We start from the raw sequence: 26785 nt of genomic DNA on the forward strand, positions 1-26785 counted from the left end.
CTTGAACACGAATTATTTGAAAAGAAAGAACTAAAGAATTGCAAGTGCCACTGAGTTTTACTGCGGTGACCTTTAATGATGTGTATTGTACCTTGCTGATGTCCAGACACTGATCCTGTGGGACAAAACCACCCCGAGGGACAGAGGAGGTCCACAGATGTCTGAGCCCACGAGGGGCAGTATGAGCCTGCGTAACAAGCTTCACAGTCAGCCTCAGATTCCCCTGCAGACCTCCCCAAGAAAGTGCCTGGACAAGAGACAAATCAGCCCGTAAGAAAAAAAACTAAAACATCTATACACACTCATGTGTGATCCATACAGCAGATAGCTCAATTTATTCACACAAGGATATACCTGAACATTCTAACAGAGCTCTTAGACTCCCATTAAGTTTTACTACTTTGTCTAAAGTTAAGGATAGATTTAGCCATTATACTATACCCCTGGGGGATTTCAAGACACTTTACACAACCTTTTGAAGCTGTGTGATATAAAGTGAGAGGTCAGATACATGGCTCTTTCAGGGAAGTGATAGAAGATTTATAAATGTCAGCGCAGCAACACCTTCATGACACAAGCCAACAGACATAATTTCCACCTCTTCTTTCAGAGCTCTGTCTGAATATGTTAGCTTTTTACCTGGAGGACATGGGCTTGGTTTTGCACTCCCTTTAGGGCAATAGTGGCCTGCAGGACATCCATCACCATGGAAATGACCCAGGGTGGAATCACCAGCAAATGGGGCTGAAGATGCCATATCCCCTGTAACTGAGACAATAAACCTTTATTGGATGTCATTACACATTAGGTTAGTGAGCAAACTAAAAGGCCAGAGGCATTTTGTGTAGTCTCAGCGAGAAAAATACAAAGAGAAAGCAGCAGGGACTGGTCAAAGTTTTGGGAAGACTTCCACAGCTCTGCAGAGATAAAGGCATGAAAATGTTAAATAAAACCATAAGTGCACTGAGAGGAAATTGTGCTTGGCAATTTTCTTTTTTAGCTCTTGTCGATGACCTTAGCTTTTGGTACTTGAAAGTATGATTACTAAAGTAGGGTGACCTGTTGCGCCTGTAATGCCATACAATAATAATTACCACTATGTAAAGGGCAAGAAGAAGAGTCTCGTTACCTGTGACATTTCCCAAAGGTGTGGCAGTTTTTGATCCCTCTCTGCAGTAGAAGCCAGGGCTGCAGGGCCCAGATGGGGAGGAGAGGCCGCCCTTAGCGCAGAAGTAGCCAGGCAAACAGGGCTGACATGCTTCTATAGAAACTGCCCCTGTTTAAAAAGATTTTTGAAAAATAGCGTATATTTGATTTGAGGTAAAAGTACTGCAAAATAAAATATTTCTACGTTTATAGCCACAAAAACAATAACATCAGATTACTCTGTCTATTATGTTGCCTATTCTAGTGTGTATTCGTGTAATTATTGAAAGTTTTATGTCACCGTCTAAGGAGCTGAAGGTGCCTGGAGGACAGGGAACCATGTAGCTGGTACCCTGCGGGCAGTAGGACCCTGCAAAGCAGCGGCGTCCTGTTGGGCCGTCCTCTGGTTGGGCAGAAACAGAACCCTGCGTACAAAGGTAACTAGGGACAGGAAGATGATTAAGACAGATAATTGGGAGGGAATATGATAGCTAAATTAAACAGAGAAAGTATATTTTCTACAATCGGTCTGTGTTTGCCTGTGCTTACCCCGGAGAGCAGAGCCCAGTTGGAGCAGTCAGCCCAGAGGAACTGCAGTACCTCCCCGGCGGGCAGAGCTCACAGTCTGACTTATTGGACAACCCCATCTGCCTGCTGAAAGTGCCAGCTGGGCATGGGAATGCCACACCAGTCTGCGTTCCTGTAGATAATTTAGTACAATGTCTACAGATGGTCCAGGACTAAACATCACATAAGCAGTTTGTTAAAACCAAGCATATCTCAGCTATGCTCTAAAATGGTCACTTGCTTCATAAAAAAAGCCATTTAGGGTTGCAGCCACTTGTCTGAGAGTACACACAAAACAAGAGCCCCAGTGTGTTTTGCCTGCAATAATCTCACTGAGCCTGGCTGCAGCATGACTTGTGTCACATCAGTTTATACTATGACATTATCTGATAATGCTGCACATTTTTCATGTGTTTTAATATCTTCACTATCATTGCCTACCTGGTGGGCAGAAATATCCTTCAGGACACAGCGTGGGAGTGTGAGTCCCAGACAGACTTCCAGTGTGAGGATGCACCGAGCCAGCACAGAAAAATCCTGCTGGACATTTAACACAGTCTGCCTGTGGAAGAGTAAATTATGCAAAGACATATTTTTAGATGGTAGAAATGCTGTCAAAAATCATTACCATTTGATGCTTATGATGCTTATGGCTCATAAAACTTTATGCAGTGTACGTAGATGAAGACAGTAATGGACCATCACCACAAAATGTACAAATAAAAGTCTCACAAACATTAAAGTCCTGTGTTTTATATACTTTGTATGCATTTAGGCAATAGAAATATTTCAGAGGCAGTAAAACATGTATTTTCCTCAGGATCTGAAACCAAATTTTGTCTATAACACAGCACATTCATGCGAGTTTAATTTAACTGGAGTATACAACAAGATAATGGACAGGACATGTTGGAATATAAATAACAGTGTATTCTCATCTTCCTCACCTGTCCTGGTAAATTCTGGTAGGTCCCCGGAAAGCAGGGTACCTGTTTATTAGATCCAGGTGGGCACTTATTTCCAGGTGAACAGGCTATTGAGTCCTCCTGGCTGCTGTTTTCTCTGCCAGGGCAGTAAGAGCCAGCTGGACAGATATGAGAAGGGAAAGAGAGCCCTCTGCTGACACACAGGAAACCTACAAAAACAAAAAAAACCTAGTTAAGCAGTCTCTGGCAGAGTATGAAGGGGTTATTGCCAAATGATTCAAGTTATGTAATGGAATGCAACAACATGTGCTAAATTAGTTTAAACCTGGAGGACAAGGCAGGCAGTCAGAGCGAAGACTGTTTCTGGTTTTGTTGCTGTAATATCCTATGGGACAGGGCAGGGGTGTTGAGGAGCTCTGAGGACAGTAATGCCCTTCAGGACATCTATTACCCGTCAATCCTCCATCCTCAGGTGTGGGTGACTGGGCTCCAGAGAGGCAGTAGTACCCTGGACTACACAGACCTGATGCAACATTCTTCCCAGGAGAGTCACAGTAGAAGCCTGATTTAAAATGAAAAACTGAGTCAAGTTCCGTGGAATTGAAAATAAGCCCTAAAAATATGCAAAGAGAAAATGAAGGAAGAGCAAGCTCTGTAGGCTGTATGAATCCAAGCTGACATACCAAATATATCCAGATAATTTTCATGCTTTTGATTACATTTTTATAGCATGCTCATTGAAGTGGATTTATTGTTTATATAGAGTGTGTAATTACCATCAAGATCATTTACATGAACCCTGGGTCAGCTACTAAAGCCTTATGGACTCTAATAATGATTAGCAGTAAATGATGTGTGACCTGGAGGGCACGGCAAGCAGTCCTGAGGTTTTATCATCCGAGTGTGAGGATTGAAGGATCCAGCTGGGCACGGGTACTGGTGTTTGGACGAAGTCCTGGACGGGCAGTAATGACCCACTGGACACTCAAAACTTTCTGGTTGAAAGGCATTGCTTCTGCCAGGGCAATAAAAACTGACCGGACAAAACAAAGGTCAAATTTGGCTGCTGATGGTGGCAATCAAGCTTGAGCGTGCTTATGTATGCAGATATACTTGTAAGCATAGCAAGAAGGAAAAAAATCACTTATGCATGTTAACACCAAAAGCTTGTACCATATATACACATGTATAGCTACATTTCTTGCAAAGTTCTTGTTAACAATTCCAAGTGACTGTTTAAAGCTGATAAGCAAGTTTACCCCTGGGGACAGGCACTGCAGCTGGCTTGGCCTTCCTCAGTGCTGATGGTTCCCAAGGGGCAGTGCTGAGGAGCCACAGAGCCCTCTGAACAGTAATAGCCTGCTTGAACGAGAACGTGAGTCATGAAAGAAATGGACATACACAAAGACACACACAATACACAAGACCCAGGGTGTGATTTCCACTCTCAAAGAGAAGCTGCTTTTGTTTGGTCCTAAAACGTAGGAGTATGTTTTATTCATTTATTTTTTCACGAGCTAACTTAGCCTATGTAAATATGTAAATTAAAAAAACATAATTATGCGTTTCGAAATTCCCCTTTGCGTTGTATTTCCAACGATGTCATGAAAAGTACAGCTTTATACTGCCAATTACTTCCTGAACTACCTGATTTAATTACACCCATTTTTTTCCTAATCACTGTTTTGGTGAATTTTTCACTTATTTTTTTAAATTTCTAAATGAGATACAGATCTCTGCAGATCACCTCTTGGGCACGGTCCTCCATGGTTGTCTCCGAAAGGTGGGTCAGGATGATCTGCTCCCCCTAGACAGAAGAAACCTTCCCAGCATTTTCCCGAGGGGGCTGAAAGCCCCAGAGCATCGCAGTAGTAACCTGGGAGACAAGGCTGACATTCCTCCTGAGGGGAGACAAAGAGGGGGAGGAAGAGAAAGTGATGTGAGGAAAGTGAGGACATTTTGTAACATTGACCAAGAGCCAGATATTGATTGGTTGTCACAATGAAAGACAGATCAACCATTATAAGCTACTGTATATACTGTAAAGGACTTGTATGTACCAGAGCATGATAGATTTTTTAAGACACTATATGGTCCATTATTACATAACAATAGTACAAGAAAATAAGATGAATAACTTATGACATTGAGATAATTATCACGTAGAAAAATACATATAAAACTATGATTGCAATTTTTAAAAATGTACCCAAATGTCCTTTCACTAAAAGCTGTTTTTTAAGTGTATACTTAAGCGTCTCCTTTCATCACTGGTTATTACATTCCTCTCAAAATTCTTATTTCTTTATCTTTGTTTAAATTTATTCATGTGACTATTCATTTCATTACGCATTCATTCATTTAACATTGAACATTTTGATTCTTCACAATTCAGCTTAAGATATGTAGCTACTGCATAGAATTTTGAACAAATCACAGTCCTGGTGTGATCTCAAATGGAAAGACTTCACTGTCAGTCAATGTCAAGAGGACGGGTGAATGTAATATTGAGTGAAAGTGACCTTGGACACTAATTTGCTGAGGTTAGAGAATGTTCCACGTGGACACAGCAGAGGATGGACAGTGGCCTCTGGGCAGTAATGACCGGTGGGACAGGGCCCTCCTCCTGGTGAGAGACACACAGCTCAAACAAAACACCTTTTTTCAATTACTTAAAGAAAGAACACTAATAGGGAGACACTTCCTAAACAATAAAAGAAATAATTTTTTTTTTCTAATATATTACCAAAACAAATTTTTGCATCACCAGCAAATACTATCTTATGCTTCCTAAATGAGCCAGTTTGCATGGAGTACATGGCTTGCACGGATATCTGTTTACCTACAGCCTCTAAGAGAGGCTGTGGAGAGATGTTTCCATGTGAACAGTAATATCCTTCTTGGCATGGTCCAGTGACAGCTGTGCCATTTCTGGAAGAGCAGTAATGGCCTCCATCACACTGTCTGCACTGGGAAACAGACCAATAGCCATTGTCTGGACCATAAGTTCCCTCTGGACAGCTTTTCAAGTCAAATCCAGTTCCCTCGGGGCAGTAAAAGCCTACAGGCCCCAAGACAAACGAAATAAACAATAATTCAAGATGAAAAACTTAAATAATTGTATCATTACATCTGTTTTTTAAGAGATGATGTTTGATATCTGATGATATCTCTAATGTTTGCATACAGCTAAATGTATTTCTTAAGTGTTTTTTTTACTAGTAAACCTTAATAGAGAAACCACAAACCTGCAGGACAGAGGTACAGAGATCCAGAAACACAGTACCAGCCTGGCACACAGAGCTCACAATGTGTAGCATGTGTAACAGCCACATAAGTCCCTGGATCACATGGCAAAGGTTGAACAGCTCCCTCTGGGCAGTAGTGACCCTCGGGACAGGGTTCCCCTGTAATTCCATCAATAGGGGTAGATGTGACAGCTCCCTCTGAGCAGTAATATCTGAATGAAAAACAGCATGAAAACAGTTTGATTATAAGATCGAAGGGGAGAATATTTCATGAGTAAGTCTTGGTAAGAAGACTGGAGTACCCTTCATGACAAAATCCACTAGGTTTAGTGAGGCCAGGATAGTCACAGTAAGATCCCCCCGAACAGGGTTTACAGTCTCCCTGGTTACGCAGGCCTGAGCCGTTTGACCAGCTTCCTTTAGGGCAGACCTCAGGAGCTATGGTGCCTGCAAATAAGACACAAATCAAAACATACATTTAAACTCCAATAAACAAATGTATGCAAAAACCATGAAAAGATTATTATAATTATGTAGTCATATAGTTGGGCAATAGAGTTGGCATAACACACTGTCTGTTTTAACACATTGTTTTTACAGAATTTAAGTGCAAGTAAACAAGTGAGGCACTTTTATATAGCAGACACTGTCGGGCACAACATTGAGCAACTTATAGCAAGGCAGAGTTTACCCTACAGCAGCATTTCGAAGGGAAGGGTCAGCCAAGTAAAAGAGAGCAAGTGTGTGAATTCATTCAAAAACAACTGTATTAAAAGTTACAAGATATATGTTGTCAGAACTTCCCGTTGGCCTCAGAATGATAATTACCATGAATAAAACATTGCAGCCTTACAATGTAATGGTGCAGAATGTTAATAGCCTAACACATTATAAATTTGGTTACATTAGCCTGTAAAGCAATCTTAATCAATATTACATTACAGTTACTTAACAGTGTGCAGCCACTGCACTTAATCAGTTTCAGGCATCAGCAGTAAAGCAGCACTGACAAAGTAGCTGGTAGCACCTTATTAAGGAAAGGACAAGCAAGTGACCTGAGGGGCAGTAGTGACCAGGCGGACATAGTGAACCAGAGAGTCCATCCAGGGGACTGGGAGAGGATGCTCCCAGTCTGCACAAATAACCAGCATGGCATGGTCCTGCAGGTGAAAAAAACATTACAATACATTTTGATCATATAGTAATTGCTTCTTAATGTCCTGCAGTGCATGTTGGGGACCACAACTTCTAGGTTTAACAAGTAAATCCTCCAAATTAGCTCTCTGTGTAAAAATATGTTTTTAAAAGATGGGTAAATATGGTCTAAAAATTATCTGCAACCCAGTGCAATGGCCAAAATGCTTTGCAAGTTAAAGTTCCTTTTTAAAAATTTAAAACAGACAAGAGAACCTTGCTTTGAACTTTATAAAACCTGTAATGTAATGCACTCATGCATAATGAATAGAAGACTGTGGAAGCTTGATAGTTGGAATCACAGTAAAATGCTGGAAGAGAAGAAAAGAGAAGAGAGGAGGGGAGAAGAGAAAGGAGCTCTTCTCACCTGCCGGCTCTGACAGTCCAATAAAAGGACAGTAGTGTCCAGCAGCACATGGAATGCAGCCTTCTGGGCTGTCTGTGCGCTCTCTTGGATTGAAGGAGCCTATCGGGCAGGGGTGTTGGTTGGGCAGAGCTGTACCCGCAGGACAGTAATGTCCTTTAGGGCATGGCCTCAGTAAAGAGGCATTGGCTGGATGCAGTCTAAAATCACAGTAGTATCCTTGAAAGAGGAGAAATGCTTATTTGTGGTGGAAAATAAAACACTTAAGCCTCTATTCTATCGAGGTGTCTGAATTGCAAATTACTTATTCAAATAAACCTTGCAAGGTGCAGTATAATAAATAGAAAAGAAACATGTGAAAACCCCTCAGCTGCAATAGATAAACACTCTCTGGCCTGCTTAATAGCTTTTTCCGTTGCATCCTGATAGAAATGGTAAAATGCTAATTAACACTGCATAACAAGCAGAAATGTATGCTTCCCAAGGAAGGGTGAAAGATTTATAAGGCCTCTAACCTGCCTCGCAGACAGCACAGGACGACTGTTTGTCTCTATCCTGGTATGTTCCCATTGGGCACGGCTCTGGAGCTGAGCTGCCCTCTAAGCAGAAGTGACCATGAGGACATGGCAGAGCTGTAGCCACAGTCTGACCAGGAGGACACCAGTGGCCTATGGAGGTGCACAGCATATAGTCAAGCGTAAAATATAAGGGTTTTATTAAAAGGAACGTGTCAAACACAAATGACTCATAAAACAGCATACTGACTGACCTTGGCCGCAGGGTCCAGTCGGAGCCCTGAGACCTGCTTCTCTGCAGTAGAAACCTGCTGTACAGGGCTGACAGCCTGCCTCATTAGTCAGACCGGACACTGGGGAGAAAGTACCTGCTGGACACAATTCTGGCTCTCCTGAGCCCTCAGCTGCAGACAAAAACAGTTGAAAAAGATCAACTCTTCATTCCTTTTTGGTACTTGATGCCAATACTGGCTACTGTTGAGGGCAGCACAGTCTATATCAAGATAAACGCGACAGTATGTAGAGGCGTACCCTACACAGTTCAGTACTCTCTTAATAGCCGAACACAAACAGAAAAGGCTGACTCACACCTATACAGATCAGTAATTTCAGGAGTTTAATCCACCTGAGTCATAGGTATTTGTTTGCGATCTCCAGTCCATTTCATTTGCATGTCTATGGGCTATGGAGAGAAAAAGAGGGATCTAAATGACTCATGCTTTACTTAGTAAGCAGGGGCCGTAGCTATAAAGCACTATCTCTACATATTCTAAAGAGTCGCCTTTCGAATTTAAATTAAGATATGATCGTACTGTGCAGACTCTTGTACTGTGTTGGGATTGTCAAAGAGAAATAGTTCACAAAAGTTACTTTTCAGGTTTGGTTATCTTGCAATTTATACTAAGTAATTCATTACTGATTATAATGAAACAGACACAGGGTGAGATTATTTCATAGTCCAAGATTGAGGTCTTATATACTCCCTCTTAATAACCTCTTAACAATAAAACTAAGCAATATCATCCCAATTATCTCATTTCCTGATCCAATGTACTGTTCATTACCAAGCTCTTTACTATATGACTTTGAATACGCTTAAAGAGATGAGTTGGTTCATAATACAATTCCAGGTCAGTAAAGCTGAGCTCACCACAGTATGTCCCAGGGGGACAGGTGTTGCCCGTTTCTCCATCGGTTGGTCTGGCCTTAGTGGCTCCTCCACTACAGTAATATCCGGGGGAACAGGGACCCATCGGCAAAGCTAAACCTTTTGGGCAATACAAGCGCATTTGTTAGTTGGATTTTGTCAACCCAAAAACAGTGAAACTAACATTCCCTCCTGCAGAATATCATCTGTGCTGTCGAAAGCCCCCAAAAAATAGGTGGTACACTGTGTGAAAGGTAAATGATAATAGAATACAATGTTTCAGTTGCTGTTTCATTTTCTAAATTATATAAACATTTTAAATGTAACAGCAGCATTTATTTTTTTATTTTTTCAAAGTGGCTATAAAGAACTGGAAAAGATGCACAATGCTACGAAAAGTCAGTAAACAATTAATTGGAAACAAGCCACTATCATCTTTTTTTACTTTCTTCTAACAGTAAATATACTGAATAGTTCACTGCATGGGGAAAGGGTCCAGTTTATAAATGTTTTTTGTATTTGTTTGTTTTTCCATTTCTAATTTCCTGCCTGTTTTGCTCAGTACTCCTCCATTACATACAACCTTGACACACGTGGTCTGATAAATCAACATTTTAATTCTCTTTGGAATTTATGAACCCTCAAGGCAAAAGAGGAGAGGAAGCATTAAACTTTTATTGAGCAGACTGCCAAAAAGCCAGCAACTATGATGGTACGATGGTTCATTCATGCATGTGGCGTGAGTAATTGCCATGTCCCTGAAGGCATTGTTGATACTGAATGATACTTGTTTTGAAGCAACATATGCTATCATCCAGACAATGTCTTAATCATAGAGGGTCTTACTCTTGCCAGCTAGACCATTCTAAACCACATTCTGCACATATTACTGCAACAGAGCTCTGTCAAGGGTGTAATGTGGAACCTTAGAAATGTGCAAGTAGGCCCACACAAAAAGAAAAGAAGGTATGACATTCAGTGAAAGGAAAAGCTGGAACTGTGTTCGCGATGGAAAAACTTGCACGCTCGACCAGGCTCACACAGCCAACCAAGCAATGAAAACAAAGAGCTTAAGAGCAGGAAATCAGTGGCACACAGTGGGAGTAAGACCGCTCGCTGTGGTAAGAGCATCAGAACACCGCTAGAATTTTACAAAGCAAGTATTTATTTTGAGACACTGTCTATTGGCATTGAAACATTGTCTATTGACCAAAACATCCCTGTTTTGGGTCTGTCCATGGACCCCTCTTGCATGCCATGTACATCACACCACATGAACTAATTAATCTAAATGTTAAAGAGTTAATTTCTTGTGAGATCATGCTTATTGTATCCTATTGAACTGTGTGCATAATGAAATATGTTATCAACATCTAAATACCTGAAATGTTACAGAAGGTCCCTGGAGGACAAGGGATGGGCTCTGAGCTTCCCAGAGGACAGTAAAACCCCATATGGCAGCGCCCCCCGGTGGAGGTAGCTGGACATAGACAGTTGGCATTTGTGTAATTGTCAAGGTCAAAGGGCTGAGAATTCCACGCCGCTGACACGCAGAACCAACCTGAGAGGAACAAGCACAGCAAGACGCAAAGCACATGTTAATTTTCTCAGCGCAGGTTAAAACAAGACAGTTTTGCAAGGAGACAGCAATACAGAGCAAGGTGAGGGAGATGAGTCACTGCTGAGGGGGAAAATTGCTTAATGAGCCAGGCAAACATGCTTTTAATTTCAGCCTTAGACATATGAGCAATGTGTGACTGACACAAAAGGCCTGCCTTTGTTGCATATTTGTACATAAATAAAATATATGCAGGGAATTATTTAAAAGCCAATGTGTAAGTGAAACGTTGCTGGTGTTGAGATGTTTCATTAATGTGCACTCTTTGTTCCCCTCCCCAAAGTCTTCCAGACTGCTTCGGACTGGTTTGCAAGCCCCTGGAGCCAAACAGGCTGGCATAGAGGACACAGTCCTGACACTGGGAAACTAGGCTACATGACCATGATTGTATGTTTGGTAGAAATGAACAAAGATTACTGTTACTGACCAGCCTTGCATTTTCCAGACACTTTGGTCAGGCGCTCTTTCTCACAGTAGTGTCCTGGAGGGCAAGGGAGGCAGCTATCCAGGCTCTGAGTCATGGGTTCTGGGTTGTAGTATCCTCGAGGACAAGGAAATTGCGTTGCATGCTTAGTTCCTATGCATATTGGAAATTAATTTCAGACTCATGCCATGTTGGCATTTACATTGAAAAAAAAGTTAAACATTATCCCTATCTGCACAGGCTATGCTGGATTCAAATGACCACAATATTAAACACTTTTAAATATATAAGAAAGAAGAACATGATATACATGACTTATGTGCTTTGTGTAAATGTACCATCAGGACAGTAGAATCCAAGGGGACAGGGGAACTTGGTAAAATTTCCAGTCTTTTCTGGACAGTAATATCCTGCGGGGCAGCGAGAACACACTGGCTGACCTGTGAGGTTGGTGTAGGTTCCAGCTGGGCAGGGCACTGGGCTAGCACTACCCTCAGGGCAGTAATGATTAGATGGACAAAGCCCTCCTTCTGAGCCTGAAAAGGAAAATCCAATCAGATGCGACAGATTACTGAATTATCACCACTTTGTTCTTAATGGGATAAATCCAGGCATAAATTAAAACAGATTAATTCAGTACTCATTAATTCATCCAAACATAGTCACACATTTGGGTCTCCTGCATTTATCAGAAACAGTCTATCTTCTGTGGATCTCTTCTTGCATATTTATATTTGTTCCCCACTATTTCATTCTATGCAAGAAAACACATGTTCGTCAAACAATGTTTTCCATGCTGAAAGCATGAGCAGGGAAAATGACTGTGGCAATAAGACCAGGTGAGATTCACTTAAAAATGCTACCTGTGCTTGTTGTGTCTCCACCTGGACAATAGGTTCCTGCCTGACACAGACCAGATGGCCGAGTAAGACCTGCAGTGGCACAATACTGACCTCCTGGACATGGACTACAGCCAGAGGCATCTGCAAGATAAAGACTGCAACAATGCAATTTTTAAGCACGTGGACACAAACTGTTGAGGTAATGTGGAAATGATTTTGTGTTTAATGTTTTGACCAATCAACCTGTCAGAGAAGGTCCCAGATGGACAGGGCAGAGGGAGACTGGTGCCCGCAGGACAGTAGCTCCCCTGTGGACATGCTCCTCCTATTCCTGTGCTGAAGTTGCCTTCAGGATTCTCAAAGTTTACACCTAGAGATGTTGAACGTTTTAGTTTAGCTGAATACAGTCCACTTCAGCAGTCTCTAGGGTGTATTTTGCTGTTGCACTTTGTTTAGGTTAGGCCACAGGTTATATTGAATATGTGGTACCAATTATACGGATATGCTATGTAGTGTACCTGCCATGCAGTAGTAACCAGACTGGCAGGGCCCAGTGGGTTCAAACAGCCCCCAGTCTTCACAATAAAAACCTGTGGAAAATATCATTGAGTAGCCGTGAAGCGTGGAGAATGTTCAAAACAAATCCAATTTAGATCATAATATATTCTTCATCTAGTTTATTGAATATGATTAAACTTTGAATTATTGTCTTTCATTTCTATGAATTAGCTTCCATCAACCCAGTAAAGAGATTACAATTAATACATTGAAATCAAATTCAGCTACGCATTTTATGTCTGGAATACTAATGTCTCTATAAACAGAGCACTGAAAACCATGTGACAATACTCCCACCTGCTGGACAAATGAGGCACTGCTCCACTTGACTGAGGCCATACAGAGGGCTGTATGTACCAGGGGGACAGGGCAAAATGCCCTCAACACCACCACCAAGACAGTAGTGACCTGCTGGACAGGGCTGAACACCCTCTCCAGACAGGCAGTATGTCCCAGACAGGCAGTCATCACACATTTTTGCCCCTGTATTAATAATAAAAAAAAGAACACAGCTGTCAAGCAATGATGATGATCTCTGATGATTTAATGTAATTTGGTCACTACTATCAAACTCCTTATACCTGTAGTGTTTGTGTATGTCCCATCAGGACAGAGAATAGGAAAAGCTGAGCCTGCAGGACAATAGTGTCCAAGTGGACAAATGTTTCCTGTCACACCATCGGTGGGCTTTGAAAACACTGCCCCTTCAGAACAGTAATAACCTATGAATTAGACAATACAGAGGTTACTTGTATAAAAGTAACTTGATCCTAATATATCCTGTTTATATCTTTTTTTCCCTTCTGCCTTGAGAACATAGATTATTTTAGGATTTTGACGCATTATTTTTGGTGCAGAGTTACACAAAAACAGACATCTTCACTTGCTATGAAACTGAAATACAGCAGGAACGGTCTGTGAGCAAGCACACAATTGTGTTTCAAATTGTTGTGTTACAATATAATATTGAATCATAATAATACCTATTTCACATAATCCTAAAGGCTGGCTAAGTCCGGTACTGTTACAGTAGAGTCCAGGAGGGCAGGGCAGACAGGACGACAGATTCTGGGCTCCCACAGAACTGCTCCAGGTTCCTATGGGACAGGGGTGCTGCTGCGGGTGTTTGGTCCCTTGAGGACAGATGAAACCTGCAGGACACACACCCCCAGATGCTACAGCCACCTGTAGGAGTTCAGAAAATGACTCATCATCAATCTAAAAAACATGTTAATCATGTAATTTATTGAATAACTCCAAGGTAAACTGAATATCTTCGGGCTTTGGAATGCAGAAATCCTCTTGGGCTTCAAGTTGTGTTTGAGTTTGATCATTTTGGCCTCATTTTAACTGTTCTAGAAGTGTAAACATGAAGCAGTGGGCAGTCTGAGTTGGTAGCTGTCATTCATTTCCTACGCATTATCAACAGTTTATCCAAAGAAGCTCTTCAGTAATTTATTTTTCAATACAAACTGGAAGGAAAAACATCTTTAATCTAATTAAATTACAGAAACAAATGGCACAGTGTGTGAAAAAATAAAAGCTGACATCAAATCAACAACATAGCTTTCACCTTAATCCAGACAGATTAAATTTAAAAACCTGGATCATTCCAACTCTATAATTAGCATGTTTTTCCTTGTTTGTGCTGCTGCTCCTGCTCATATCACCATGCCAAACTGCCTCATTTGAGCTAAAGCAATCGTTAATGGTTTTGTAATACAACATTAAAACACACATCTATAAACCTTTTAAGTCCCTATTAGTATCTGATTCTTTCATTTTTCATTCTTTACACTACCTCAGATATTTGGTCCTATTTTTTGTTATTCCTCCCAAAAACAGCTCATTTTGAGAGTGTTGAGGGTGTTCTCACATTTCTCCTTTTGTTTTTATCTAAACATCGGTTCTCTTTTGGATAAGTTATCTAAGTAGTTATTCATCATCATGGCTTACTGGAGAGGCAGAGTAGGCTCCAGAGGTGCAGTAGTGTCCTGGGTCACAGAGACCTTGAGGTTCAGAGAGACCAGCTCTGTTACAGAATGAACCTGCCTCGCACGGTCGACAGTGTTTCATTGCCTCACCACCAGGCTGATCAGAGTAGGAGCCCTGAATGATCAGATAGAACCATTTTTCATTATCAGCTTTGTGAATTTGATAAATAGTAAATTAGATTCATGTAGCTCGACTGAGCCGAGATAAATGAGACAACAAAATTGACAACCAAAGACAAACTTAGCTGTAGAAGAAAAAGTACAGCTAAGAGAATAAGCAAACCCATGTTGTCACACATACTAATGAAGAGATACTGACTGGAGGACAGGGACGAGCAGTAGAAGAGCCTGGAGGACAGTAGTGTCCTGTGGGACACAGTAGTGGCTGGGACAAGCCTGTTTGGTTGCATAGTCTGCCTGCTTGACATTCAACACATGACCCTGCACGTTGATGCTGTGGAAGAAGTATAGACAAGTGAATAACCTTAGGCATGGCAGTATTATCTCATTTCCAGAAAGCACTTTCAGATTAGAGTTAATTGATATTCTGTATGTATAGTATTATTTCCTACCGGCTGGAAAAAACCAAAAGGACACGGCTCTGCCCTGGCTGCCCCCTCCAAAGTATAAAATCCCTCTTCTGCTTCATACTGAAGAGGTGAAGTTGAGCCACCAGTACAGTAAAAACCAGGAAAACAAGGCCCAGAAGGTGAGGTGCTGTTGGAACCTATACAATAAAATCTGACATGGACAGAAGCATGTTGACTCATGGAGTGGAGGCGTGAGTTTCACGTTGTCCAACAAGCTGATAATGTGAGTAATCACTTTGCAATGAAGAATAAGGAGTCAATATGAGGGTATTTACCCTGGTGGACAGCTAATACACTCCTCAGGGCTGTGAAGGCCAGTGCTATTGCTGAAAGTGCCAGAGGGACAGGGGAAGGGAGAGCTTGTAGCCAGAGGGCAGTAACTTCCTGGTGGACACAAACCTCCGGTTGGTCCATCAACTGGAGTCTGAAAATAATGACAGCACCCTGAAGTGAAGAGAAGCCACGGTAGTGGATATAATACCTAAAACTAATTGTTTAATCAAACTATTTTTAAAAAAATCTGAAAGTCATTCTTGCTGTTATGCATTTTTTAATGCACTTGTTGGCCTAAAGAGGGCTTGTGGAAGCTAATGATGATAGAAAATAAGTATTAAACTACAAATTAATGACTTTTAAGTCCCAACACAGTAGAGATCACAAAAAATAGCATCATCATACGGCAGACTTGGCTCCCACTCTACAGTAGAAACGCTCCTTGCAGCTTCCAGAAGGCTCTACAAGTCCCACACCGGTGCAATATTGGCCTCCACCACAAGGAGTGCACTCTGAGCCATCACTGAGAGCAGAGCGTGAGCTATAGGTTCCTTCAGGACAAGGTTTGGGAGTTGAAGTGCCGTCTGGACAGTAAAACCCCTGAGCAGAGTTAGAGAGAAAGAGACTGATATTCCCTAAAGATTCCCATGTAGGGAGGAAAAACAAATTACACTGTCTTTGTAAACATTATACATTCCTACCAGGGGGCAGAGTAAGGGCACATGAGTTCCCAATCTGTTGCAGTAATGCCTGGATGGACATGGAAAACAGGCCTCTCCACTGTGATCAAGTGTGTTATTCCTGTATGTGCCAGCCTGACAGGGGTAGGTGTAGGGGTAGCCAGTTCCTGGGGGGCAATAGTGCCCATCTGGACACACTCCTGTCTTAAGTATGACAACATATACCATGAATACAAAATCACTGCATACAAATTTAGCTGCATATGTGTCCATATTAGATTTTAAAGTAATTTGTGATCAAATATGTTCATTTTCAATGTTCTTCTTCTTACAGGCCTGGTAATGGGCTGCTCCTGGGGCTGCTGGGTGTAACAGTACTTCCCCTTAGGACACTGCAGACACTCTGAGATATCACGCAGACCAGGGGATTCACCGTACGTGCCATTAGGGCAAGGAATGGGGTTAGGATTCTATGAGTAGAATCACATTTGCAGGTTGCTTTATAATCCAAAAGTACTTCATCTAAATCTAATAGAAGAAAAAACAAATAAAACTTTTCTTTTCTTGCTGCAAGTATAATCCCTGACTCACAATGCTTCCTCCTGGGCAGTAGAAACCTCGTGGACAGAGTGTGGCTGAGCGTTGGGGGTCTCTGGCCAAACCCTGAGAGCAGAGGAAACCTGGGGGACACACCATGACACTTCGCATGGCTTCCTCACTAGTGGTCTCATTACTGCAGTAGTGGCCCTGCAGGCAAGGAGAGCACTCCACAGAGCCCTCATCCTACACACAAGAGAACATGAAGAAAGATTCAAGGAGTCGAAGTTAAAGATATCAACTTGTATGGGGGAGGGACAGAGCAAAATAGATATTGAAAATGTAGGAAAAAGGAGAATTTAATATGGAAGATGCTGGAGCAATACTGATATTGCCTCTGTACTGACAAAAAAAATGTTGGTACAACATTAAAATGCACTTTAACTATTCCTCTTGCTGACATTTACAGATGTACATAATAGGTGAGTAATGTAAGACAATATCATGTGGGTGGTAAATGCTAATCTAAAAATAGGACAATCAAAATGGCTTATGGAAAGATTGGAATACACGCGCTTTGGCCTCTATTGGTTCTGTCACTTGTGCAGTCACAGTGAGATTGGGGCCTTACAGAGTAGCTGCCAGCTCCACACACTCTGGGGTTGACAGTGGCTGAGTAGGGACAAAAATAGCCAGCAGGGCAAGCAGAGCAGTCCTCCAGCCTCCGACCTCCTTTCAGGTGGCGAAATGTGGAGCTGAGAAAGACAAGATGGAGGGGATGAACACAATTATGTATTACACCAATAAAACCCTCATGTAGAAAAGTCTATCATCATCCTCATCATTGTCTCATCTTGTTTCTGATATTCTGCTTACGGTGGGCAAGGTGAAGGTTTGGAGGTTCCCCGTTGACAGAATAAACCTTTAGGACAAATCAAGCAGTCCTCTCTGTATCTGTTGCCCATTTGGATGCTGTAAGTGCCTGCAGGGCAAGGAAACTGCGTGCCATATGCAGTCCCTGACGATGAAACATCAACATAGTTATATCCACTTGAAGCTGTGTTTGCAAAACAAACTATTGCGAAATGATATTTAAAGTCAACAGTGAAACTTATTTCTATTCAACAACTGCAGTCTAAAAGGCATACATTTAATTTGAATATGTACTGCATCACCAGCTGCATCGTACTCGTGTTACCTTCGGGACAGTAGTGTCCAGAATTGCACCGTCCTGTTGGAGCTGCAGAGCCAGCTAAACAATACCAGCCGCGGGGGCAAGGCTGGCACTCACTTTCAGCCTCCAATCCACTGTGACTGCTCCATGTCCCCACAGGACATTTGTACTGGGTTGGGAACATAGTTCCAGGTGGACAAAAATGTCCAGCAAAGCAGGAAAGTGGGGGTCTCTGCATGCCACCAGTTCCTGATAAAGCAGAAATTATAGTTATTGAGGTGGGAAAACAAATGAGCTATAGATTCAGTAAATGTGGTAAAAATACATAGTTTCTCTGTATATCTTTTTCTCAACATGGTTACAAATGAGGGAACTTCCGTGATTGTTTTTCAAGGCTTAGACAAAAATTGGAATCAATGGATGAACTTTTGATCGTTGCTGATCAGTGTGGATGAAGCTTTTGGTTTAATAATTGGTCATTTGATTTCTGCAGGTTGGTGAAGCACATTTGACAGTGTTGTAACTTTTATATGACTATAATGCACCCTTAAAAACTACGATACACAATATTGACTGAGTTCAAAATTGTACAACAGTGAAAAAAACATCCATCCATCCATCTCTATTCTATAACCGCTTAATCCAATTCATTTGCGGGTGAAACAAAACAAGCAATGCATTATTTTCTCTGATACAAGCTGTACTTTTAAATGCCAACTGAAGAGATTTAGGAAATGTCACCCCGAAGACAGGCATAGCGTGCTGGACACTGCTGACACTGCGAGCGGTCAGTAAGATCGGTGCGATTGCTAAGTGTTCCTGGTGAGCAGGCATTTCTTGCTGCGTTGGGTTTCGAGGAACCAGGAGGACAGACAAACCTGTGGAAATTCAGACAATTTAACTTTGGCAAAAGGGTAACAATGGCATGGTAGGTTTAGATGCAACAGACAATATAACAACAATTCTTTAGTGAGTATTAAAAAGCTTCAGTTTTCATATCAGAGACACGCTTACAGAAACACAAGTGAACAGTGCCACAGAAGCAAAGTCGACAGAAAATGTTTTCTTGATTCTGAAGAGGTTACTCACCCTTGCATGCAGTCCACATCAGGGGCTCTCAGAGCTATCTGTGTGCAGGCCTTTCCTGCATAGCACTCTCTGCAATCAGTCAACTCATCCTGGCCCTCTAAGGGGTTGAAAGAGCCTTGGGGACAGGGCATTGGGTCACTTGTCCCCTCAGGACAATAGAAACCAGCTGGACATTTGAGACAGTCCTTCACACCTGGAGGAAACAGTTGTCATGCTAAGATGAAGACAGGATTATGGGGTCACATTTTCTACATTAGGATATCTGTTATATCAAATGGAGTTTTGGCAAATTTTTCCATCATTTTTTGTACAGTTGACTCACTAGTCAAGCTTTCCGTGGACTGGACTTCTTTCTATTTGCCCTCTTGGGCATTCATCTGTTGCAGTTTATCATCCATACATTCTGACTCCTCATAGGAACTAAGCAATACTTATATGTTTATGTAATAGCTGAGCTTTGCTCCGATAAACTCCTTAGCCATCATATCAGTTTAGGTGAGCTTTTAAAGAATTATAGTATTTTAAAATAATGTTTAAATCGCATACATTTTGTAGTGATAACAAAAAACATAGAACTAGTTAAAGTGTATTATCGTATCTTCTAACACAATGTCTTGTCGTAATTTCCAGCAAGAGCAAACCAAGCAATTGAATAGAAACACACTATGAATCTTAACTGTACATGGTAAATAGTGGCTCAAGTCAATTAAAATAAACTGACAAGTGTTAATATAGTATATTATTACAGTATTGTATAAATAAAAATGCAACTGTAAACTCACTTATTGCCCCTTGATGAGGGGTGAAGGTACCTGGAGGACATGTCACTTCCTCCAAGGTGCCAGCAGGGCAGAACCTACCTCGAGCACAGGGCAAACCAGGACCCGATGAGCCTATTTAGTAACACACACACATTTTACATGTACAGTACGGAGCCAGTCAAAAGTTTGGACACCCCTACTCATTCAAAATGTGTCCAATGTCTTGTCTGATACTGTAAGTGAACAAAAAGAAACCCTGAGCCCTGTGCATCTTGTGATTTCTTATCTAAAAAAAAAATCCATCTTTTTTTCCATGTTCTTTCTTCAAGTATGAATTCAGTAACTTTCTAGGACAATTCTTTTTTTTCTATTTCAGTATTTGTTGCTTTGATGAAGTGAGTTTCTAACCTGCAGGACAGAAGCGTCCCTCTCTGCATCTCTTGCAGGCTGCCCTACTTGTCTGACCCAGTTGTTCCCCCGCTGTACCAGCAGGGCAAGGTGACCCATGAGGGGTGGCGGTGCCCTCCTCACAGTAATAGCCCTGTGGGCACAGGAACTGGGAGGTGGGTCTCTGCGAGCTACCTTCCAGGCAGTAAAACCCTAGAGAAAAGTATTTATAGATGAGGAGAACATTTTCTGAAGGTTATAACATATATGGTAAAGATATATAAAGCAGTGGTTAAACACAGCTGGTTTATTAGGCTTGAGAAACTGCAGCAGCTTAGGTATGTTTATGGGTTTCGTCAAATGATTCTGCATATCTTCAGAACCTGAAGTTTGCCACAATTAATACTCTACCCGCAGGACAGATTGTGCAGTCTCTCAGCCTCTGCAGACCTTCTTTGGAGCCATAAGTCCCTGCAGGACAGGGGACAGCCACACCTCCCACACAATAATGACCTTGGACAAACATAACATGTATAAACATGTTTGGCCTTCTCAAGGAGGAAAGGAAACTGCTAGAAAAATGCAGTTATGCACCAACGAACACTAACCTCTTGGACATACGATACAAGCTGCCTCTTCCTTTGAGTGTCTGTGTGTTCCTGGTCGACAGATGATGGGTTGACCAGACCTGTGGAGTGACATGCTGGACCGGGGGGTCACAGTTCCCCCACATAACAAAGACGTATCATTACAGCTTCGGCAGTTGGGCTGTTCGGGTGTGGAGGTCCAACCGGGAGGACAAAGGAGCGGCTGAGACATACCACTGTCAGGACAGTAACTTCCTATGGCAGGCAGAAAACATATTTTCAATCCCTGTGGGACCTTTTTGGTATTAATAGATATCAAACATCAGCCCCAGTATGGGAGCAGGAATAGTCTTCAATAGCTGCACCACCTGCTGGACACTGCACACAGTGAATAGTACACGCAGTGGAATAGAAACCTGAGGGACAGTCATTACATTCAGTGTGATCTACGTTGGGCTCCTTCCCAGGTCCACACTGCAGGACACAAATAAGAAAAGGACAGCACATCAAGAAAAAAGCATAAAGCTTTTATTACTAATCATTTGTACTGTAACAAACTTTTAAAGTGGTGATGTATGAGCTTTGTCTTTCACATTTTGTTAATTATGACCTTATAAGGAAAACCGGATTTGCAAACAGAATCAACGGGGCAGGTCAGACACTGCAGGACCCCTTCAGGTGAATATTGTCCTGCCGGGCATAAATAAAGCGCCCCAGTTGGCTGATCACACGAGAAGCCCGCAGGACATAGCCTACAGTCCACTCTGTCCTCTGAACTGATCAGGCCCGGAAAACAAGGCTGCAATATAAAGAAATGAATAATGAGTGAACATAATGACACGGAGCCACTCTATAACTAATTAATGATGATGATGTCATAACTTCTCGTAAATAATTTTTGCTAAAAAAGAAAAAGTCAAAAGGTTTGCCGTGAAAAGGGCCCACAAACATGATTTATTGCTATGGGGACTTCTGAGTGAAATGCACAAGTTCTTTACTTTCAAAAGAGGGCAAGTCACAACAAGCATGAGTGTGAGTGGGTCGTTTATACACGGTCGTCTTTTACCTTGCAGTCATTGATACTGCTTTTCCCAGTGTAGAGATTGAATGTTCCTGCTGGACATCTATTGGGTGCAGATACGTTGCCAGGGCAACTGGAGCGGAAATATGTTAATTCTACTTAAATCTCTTACAAATACAATTTATTCATTACAGTTCCAATACTATGTATTTCTTACATATGAGCCCTAAGGGGAGCTAAGTTATATATCCTTTCATCATTGAGATTCTGTCTAAGTCCCTTGTCGACATAGTGAAAAAATACACATCAAAGATTTCAATGATGACTTACAAATTACCAGACGGACAATCTAAACAAAGCTGGTGGGAGAAAAATGTTCCTTTTGGACACTGAGCAAGGTCTGGCTCTTGAAAGAAAAGTAGGTCTCCACTCCCTTCAGGTGATTCTGGAAAATGAATGTTGGGAAGAATGTAGAAGTTTGTCTTTAGGTTGATAAATATACTTTAAGAAATTATTAAAACTTTGATAGTTGTTATTCTTACCTGAAGCGACTCTGTACTGTGTCAGCAGCAGAAAAATCCCCGAAGCTGAAAAACAGAGGTAATGCATTGCTCTCCATGAGAAAATTATCACTGGGTCTCTAAAGTGCACAAGGACGTTGCATTTTTTGTGCATTTTCATAGCCGATTGTTTAGTCCAAGCCTACGTGGATGATTGTTTGGAGCTATGAAAGTGAGAGGCCCTCAGTCTGAAAGTGAAATGAGCCTGAAATGTGATTCCCAGGTGGTTGCTCAAGCTGACAGTGGTGTGCAATTAGCTTCTGTAACTATATCTGCTACTTTCATAATGTATGAGCATGTGCCAAAGCTCACCTAGATGTTGTCTTTGTTAGTGGATCACTGCAATTATTTATGCTGCCCATGTTCAGTCATTTAAGAGATTATAAAGAGAATAACTTTGCAAAAGATACTAAAAGATCTGATATATTTCTGGAGCTGATTGTCGTTCACATTAAACATCTTATTGCGTAAGCCACAATTTGTCTTAATAGGGTGAAAACTTTAACATAATTTACTTAAATATTGTGTAAAATTTATGTTGAACACATCATTTGCTCAAGCAGAGAGCAAGGTGCAGTCCTAGATATACAGACCTAGATGCAAACTGTACAAGGAAGCCAGGTGTCAAATGCTTGTACTTAAGCATTAATGCATAGATACAAGTGATCCTCATCTAAAGTAAATATCTAAGTCACTTTCCGATATGCATTTGCTCTTTACACTTGCAACTGAAATTTTCATGACAGGAAGTCAGGTGCAATATATGGAAAATTAAAATATTTTTACACAGCTCTAAATCCTTTGGTCTACCACATCCTGTACCCTAACCCAAGAGGAGGAACATATACAGTACGTGGGTACCTCACTGTGTTTGTGCAGGTGCAAACATCACTGCATTGCAAGAGCACAGGATATCTAAGTGCATGTCTTGAAGCGGGAGGATTCAACAAAACAGGGACCAACGATGATTATTTCAGTTTACATCACTTTGCTTGTCTTTTGGTGGACAAAAGGTCAATAATCCACTCATCTAGAAAAGTCGAGCTTAATGCTTTGAGGTAACATAATTACTTTTTTTTCTGATGTGAAGTAAATTAATTTGCCTCTCTTTGCAGATTTTGTAAGCAGTGCCAATACAAAGGCACCCATTGAAAAACGGGCGGTGGAGTTGGATGAAAGCCTCACATTGAGCTGCACCTACAATTGTTCATCAGGATTTGTCCGTGGCTACTGGAGTAGAGCATCAGACAACTCTGGTTGTCATGGAACATCTAGAAATGGCAGCTTTTGTGCCGTTTTCCTCTGTCTATCAAATGTGTCTGTTGAGTATATAGGAAAGAACTATACTTGCTACACTGAGGATACAGAGCACCCTCGACTTCCACAAAAAACAGAGCGCATCGTTTTTCTTTATCTTGAAGGTTGATAAATATTACTACAAATCAATATCAAAATCAACATAATCCAGATATCTGGTCTTAATGAGTTCTTGAAGTTAGCTAGAGGTGAACAAATGTTCTTGTTTTGTGTTTACAGCTCAAAGAAAAGTCCCACACTGGACAACTGTCCCAAAGACTGAAACTAAAAATGGTGAGGAACTGTTAAAAAATGTCTGATATAAATCATGCCTTAGTTGAAACAATGCTTTGCCGCACGTTGCTTCGTGTAATACACTATGATCTCACTTTCTCAGCATCTCTTCCTGCTGAGCCAAAAGATTCAAGTGACGGTGAGATGACACTTGTAGCAAATGATGTCAAAATTAAATGCCTGTGATTGAATCTGATACAATGAAAGCTAATGCAACTGTTTCTGTTTGAACAGGAGAATTTACTGGAATTAGGGTTTTGGCAACAGTTACTGTTGTGGTGGCTATGATTCTTGCAGCTTTGGCTGTCTTTCTGTGCCTGAACCGGAACAGGCAGAACTGGAATGGTAAAGGTGATTACAATATATTACGCTATTAACACTAATTTGTGTTTTAAAAAAAAGGGGGGAGGGTTGGACATAATCATGTCTGAATTTTAAAAAAAGGAATAAAATCTCATTTATATAAAAAAATTTTATCAATACTTTGTCACACATTCTAGGGGAGCCAGTCATTTCCAGGTCATGGTGAGAAGAATTAAACTTATCTTTGGTTAAATTTGTGTTCACTTATCTTTGAAAATTTAAAATGAGCAAAATCTCTTCAGCAGATGATTAAATGATTTTTAACTGTTTCAGCTCACCACAACCACCAAAGGCTGCTTTCTCACCAGTGAAAGGTAAAGATTTTGAATCATCAAAGGCAAAATACAAGAATCATGGCCTCCAAATGAAACCCTGTCATTCATATCTGTCGTATTCTCCAGGGACATTGTCGGCACAAAGTGAAAGGGTTACTGTGAGGATTCCGCCACCGGGTAAGATCATCTGTCAGGTCAATTCCTTTATTTACATTGTTTTAAGAAACTCTAAGCAGCAGTAACCAGATGAAATACAAAATGACAGACTACAATATAATGACTTTCTTTGAAGCAGATGATGAGAGTGATACTGAAGTTCCATATGCTGACATAATGATCACCATCAGAGGGATCAGTACACCAGAGCTCACTCAGGTCAGCTACTTGGCTACTGGAGAGGTAAGCAACAAAACTTCATGCATAGTCAATATGTCTCTTGTATTTCGGTTAACCCAAACAACTTAATCTACCCTCTTCTACTTGTTGCATACATCAAATACCCGGAGCAAGACTCTTTTTTTGTGTGGAATGTGGCTTATTAACTACGTTTATCAAAAATTTTTGATATAATCTTTACGCATTCCGTAAGAAAGCAGTTGCATACGTTTACTAAACACAGTTCCCTGTTCATTCATAACAGGTGTTCAGGTAAACTAGTCTACAGCTGCCATGAAGGCAGGATTTAATTGCAGATGTGTTGGATTACAGTGCAATATTTTAATGAACTAAATACCAACACCTGCATTTACAAAGGAGTAAATAGATAGATCTCTTCTTTTTTTTTTTTAAACACTTTGTAACATGTGCCATCTGACAATACCAGTTGCTGTAATTTTGAAAGCAAAATGTTGTCCCACTCAAGCTATTTGCACGGTTTCAGCTGTTTAAGAACGCGAGGCCCCCTTTGTTGTATTTCTAATTTTATGCCAATTTCAGCGGGTTACATTTCTGTACTGCAGACAGGCCAGTTAACTGCCTTCATTCCTTAAAAATAATGCTGTTGTAATTCTAAAAAATATCGCTTGTTACTAAGAAAAAACGCCAAATGTCAACGAAAATGACACCGCCTGAATGGCATGATGCGTCGCTTAGAAGCCTGTATAGTGTCTTAACAGAAATGCATCGTACATATGCATTAATGCGCTCTCACTCCATCACAGAGGAGCTGAATGTTCCTTCACTTCTTAAACCCAGAGGGTGCAGTGTCCAAGACATCCAAAAAGACAAATCCAAATTTAGCTTCAGCAGACCACAGGACAACTTTTTGCTTCGCTTCAATCGATGTTAAAAAAAACTTTGGCCTCAACAAGGTTCTTTCATCTTTTCTAGATCCTGTTTAACCCTAGAACACTAACGTCCATTTTTGTAACACCATCACTAACGTTGGGTATATTTTACCCAATATAATAAACCCCCCCAAAAAAATACTTCTCATCAAAGAATATTAAAACACAACAACACACAGCTTATTTCCAGCTATAAAAAAAGGTGCCAAAAAACAGGGGGGACCATATAAAAGGCTCAAGAATTACTGAAAAATTAGGGAATCGTTAATGAGATTCATAGAATAATAAAAATAATAATAATGCAGCTGGGAATTTGTTCTTTGGTCCACCCGTTCCTGGGACATGTGCATCACATGGGTGAAAATCACCCGACGTTACTGTTTGAGGGTTAAACAGTATATGTTTAATCTTTGCATGATAGAGTTTTAACTTGCATTCTCTGCATGTGGTGATGAACTGTTTTACCCTGACACTGGTTCTCAAGATTTTTTTGCCCACATGCTGATTTTAATGCCATTAAGCTCAATGATCTTGAATGTTGCTGAGAGGTTTTTTCTGACATTCTCTAAATTTCTTAATAACATAATGTACCATAGCTGATCAAATCCAGAAATTCCTTGCAAAGTGACATTACGGAACAGCATTCTTAAATTGTTCAACGATTCTATATATATTTATTCAACTACATACCAGATTAGCAATCAAAATTACTTTTACTTACTTATTTATGAAAGCGCTCTCTGCAGATTGCCAGTTGTAAGCAAAGGCAATATATTGCTTTACAGTAAAAGTACTTGTTACAACCACTGATATGTGGCCGTAACTTTCAAATACACCAAATAACCTGTAGTGACAGGGATAATAGCCTTATAAATATTGTCATTGGGGAAGGCGTCACTCACATGTCTTGAGCTAGTCTTTCCAAGTATGCTGCATAAGTTTTTGTTTGTTTGTTTCATGTGCAGAGGTGGGGAGATGAACCAAGATCTTATCTGCAGGCCTCACGTTCAGCTGACCGACTGCATGTGCCTCAGCTCAGAGAGATCAGCCGCAAGATGAGCACCAACTC

The 26785-nt window shown here is 41.0% G+C and overlaps 1 protein-coding gene and 2 long non-coding RNA genes across 5 annotated transcripts in view; 2 read left to right on the forward strand and 1 right to left on the reverse strand.

The window, feature by feature from the left end:
• LOC142388337 (uncharacterized) overlaps window positions 1–20904 on the reverse strand; it is a 52197-nt gene extending 31293 nt beyond the window's left edge. For 2 of the 3 annotated variants that reach the window (XM_075473463.1, XM_075473466.1), the window contains exons 1-46: window positions 20643–20904; window positions 20446–20547; window positions 20056–20247; window positions 19669–19779; window positions 18887–19079; window positions 18539–18675; window positions 17822–18046; window positions 17500–17641; window positions 17255–17378; window positions 16678–16869; window positions 16419–16556; window positions 16108–16290; window positions 15812–16006; window positions 15409–15557; window positions 15116–15284; window positions 14863–14997; window positions 14506–14658; window positions 13533–13734; window positions 13131–13271; window positions 12847–13032; window positions 12510–12581; window positions 12235–12361; window positions 12013–12146; window positions 11488–11685; window positions 11153–11302; window positions 10489–10668; window positions 9111–9227; window positions 8215–8364; window positions 7961–8113; window positions 7449–7664; window positions 6943–7047; window positions 6190–6334; window positions 5888–6099; window positions 5482–5700; window positions 5162–5265; window positions 4387–4540; window positions 3899–3998; window positions 3500–3672; window positions 2965–3201; window positions 2661–2848; window positions 2155–2275; window positions 1696–1846; window positions 1448–1587; window positions 1130–1276; window positions 640–768; window positions 92–247 (exon numbers count right to left, since the gene is read on the reverse strand). In XM_075473463.1, the coding sequence (XP_075329578.1) occupies window positions 92–247; window positions 640–768; window positions 1130–1276; window positions 1448–1587; window positions 1696–1846; window positions 2155–2275; window positions 2661–2848; window positions 2965–3201; window positions 3500–3672; window positions 3899–3998; window positions 4387–4540; window positions 5162–5265; window positions 5482–5700; window positions 5888–6099; window positions 6190–6334; window positions 6943–7047; window positions 7449–7664; window positions 7961–8113; window positions 8215–8364; window positions 9111–9227; window positions 10489–10668; window positions 11153–11302; window positions 11488–11685; window positions 12013–12146; window positions 12235–12361; window positions 12510–12581; window positions 12847–13032; window positions 13131–13271; window positions 13533–13734; window positions 14506–14658; window positions 14863–14997; window positions 15116–15284; window positions 15409–15557; window positions 15812–16006; window positions 16108–16290; window positions 16419–16556; window positions 16678–16869; window positions 17255–17378; window positions 17500–17641; window positions 17822–18046; window positions 18539–18675; window positions 18887–19079; window positions 19669–19779; window positions 20056–20247; window positions 20446–20547; window positions 20643–20853 (7258 nt within the window). In that variant the 5' untranslated portion in view covers window positions 20854–20904. The remainder of the gene's footprint in view (window positions 1–91; window positions 248–639; window positions 769–1129; window positions 1277–1447; window positions 1588–1695; window positions 1847–2154; window positions 2276–2660; window positions 2849–2964; window positions 3202–3499; window positions 3673–3898; window positions 3999–4386; window positions 4541–5161; window positions 5266–5481; window positions 5701–5887; window positions 6100–6189; window positions 6335–6942; window positions 7048–7448; window positions 7665–7960; window positions 8114–8214; window positions 8365–9110; window positions 9228–10488; window positions 10669–11152; window positions 11303–11487; window positions 11686–12012; window positions 12147–12234; window positions 12362–12509; window positions 12582–12846; window positions 13033–13130; window positions 13272–13532; window positions 13735–14505; window positions 14659–14862; window positions 14998–15115; window positions 15285–15408; window positions 15558–15811; window positions 16007–16107; window positions 16291–16418; window positions 16557–16677; window positions 16870–17254; window positions 17379–17499; window positions 17642–17821; window positions 18047–18538; window positions 18676–18886; window positions 19080–19668; window positions 19780–20055; window positions 20248–20445; window positions 20548–20642) is intronic. The other variant, XM_075473464.1, reaches the window with a different exon arrangement.
• A 2474-nt stretch (window positions 20905–23378) lies between these two features.
• Window positions 23379–24249, forward strand: LOC142388845 (uncharacterized). The gene is made up of 4 exons (XR_012770331.1): window positions 23379–23623; window positions 23739–23792; window positions 23896–23931; window positions 24027–24249. It is a non-coding gene; the product is annotated as an uncharacterized LOC142388845 (long non-coding RNA).
• A 190-nt stretch (window positions 24250–24439) lies between these two features.
• LOC142388846 (uncharacterized) lies at window positions 24440–26779 on the forward strand. The gene is made up of 4 exons (XR_012770332.1): window positions 24440–24469; window positions 24557–24607; window positions 24726–24829; window positions 26682–26779. It is a non-coding gene; the product is annotated as an uncharacterized LOC142388846 (long non-coding RNA).
• Window positions 26780–26785: the final 6 nt, after the last annotated feature.

The sequence above is a fragment of the Odontesthes bonariensis genome, chromosome 9 (genome assembly GCF_027942865.1).
Source record: "Odontesthes bonariensis isolate fOdoBon6 chromosome 9, fOdoBon6.hap1, whole genome shotgun sequence".
NCBI lineage: Eukaryota > Metazoa > Chordata > Actinopteri > Atheriniformes > Atherinopsidae > Odontesthes > Odontesthes bonariensis.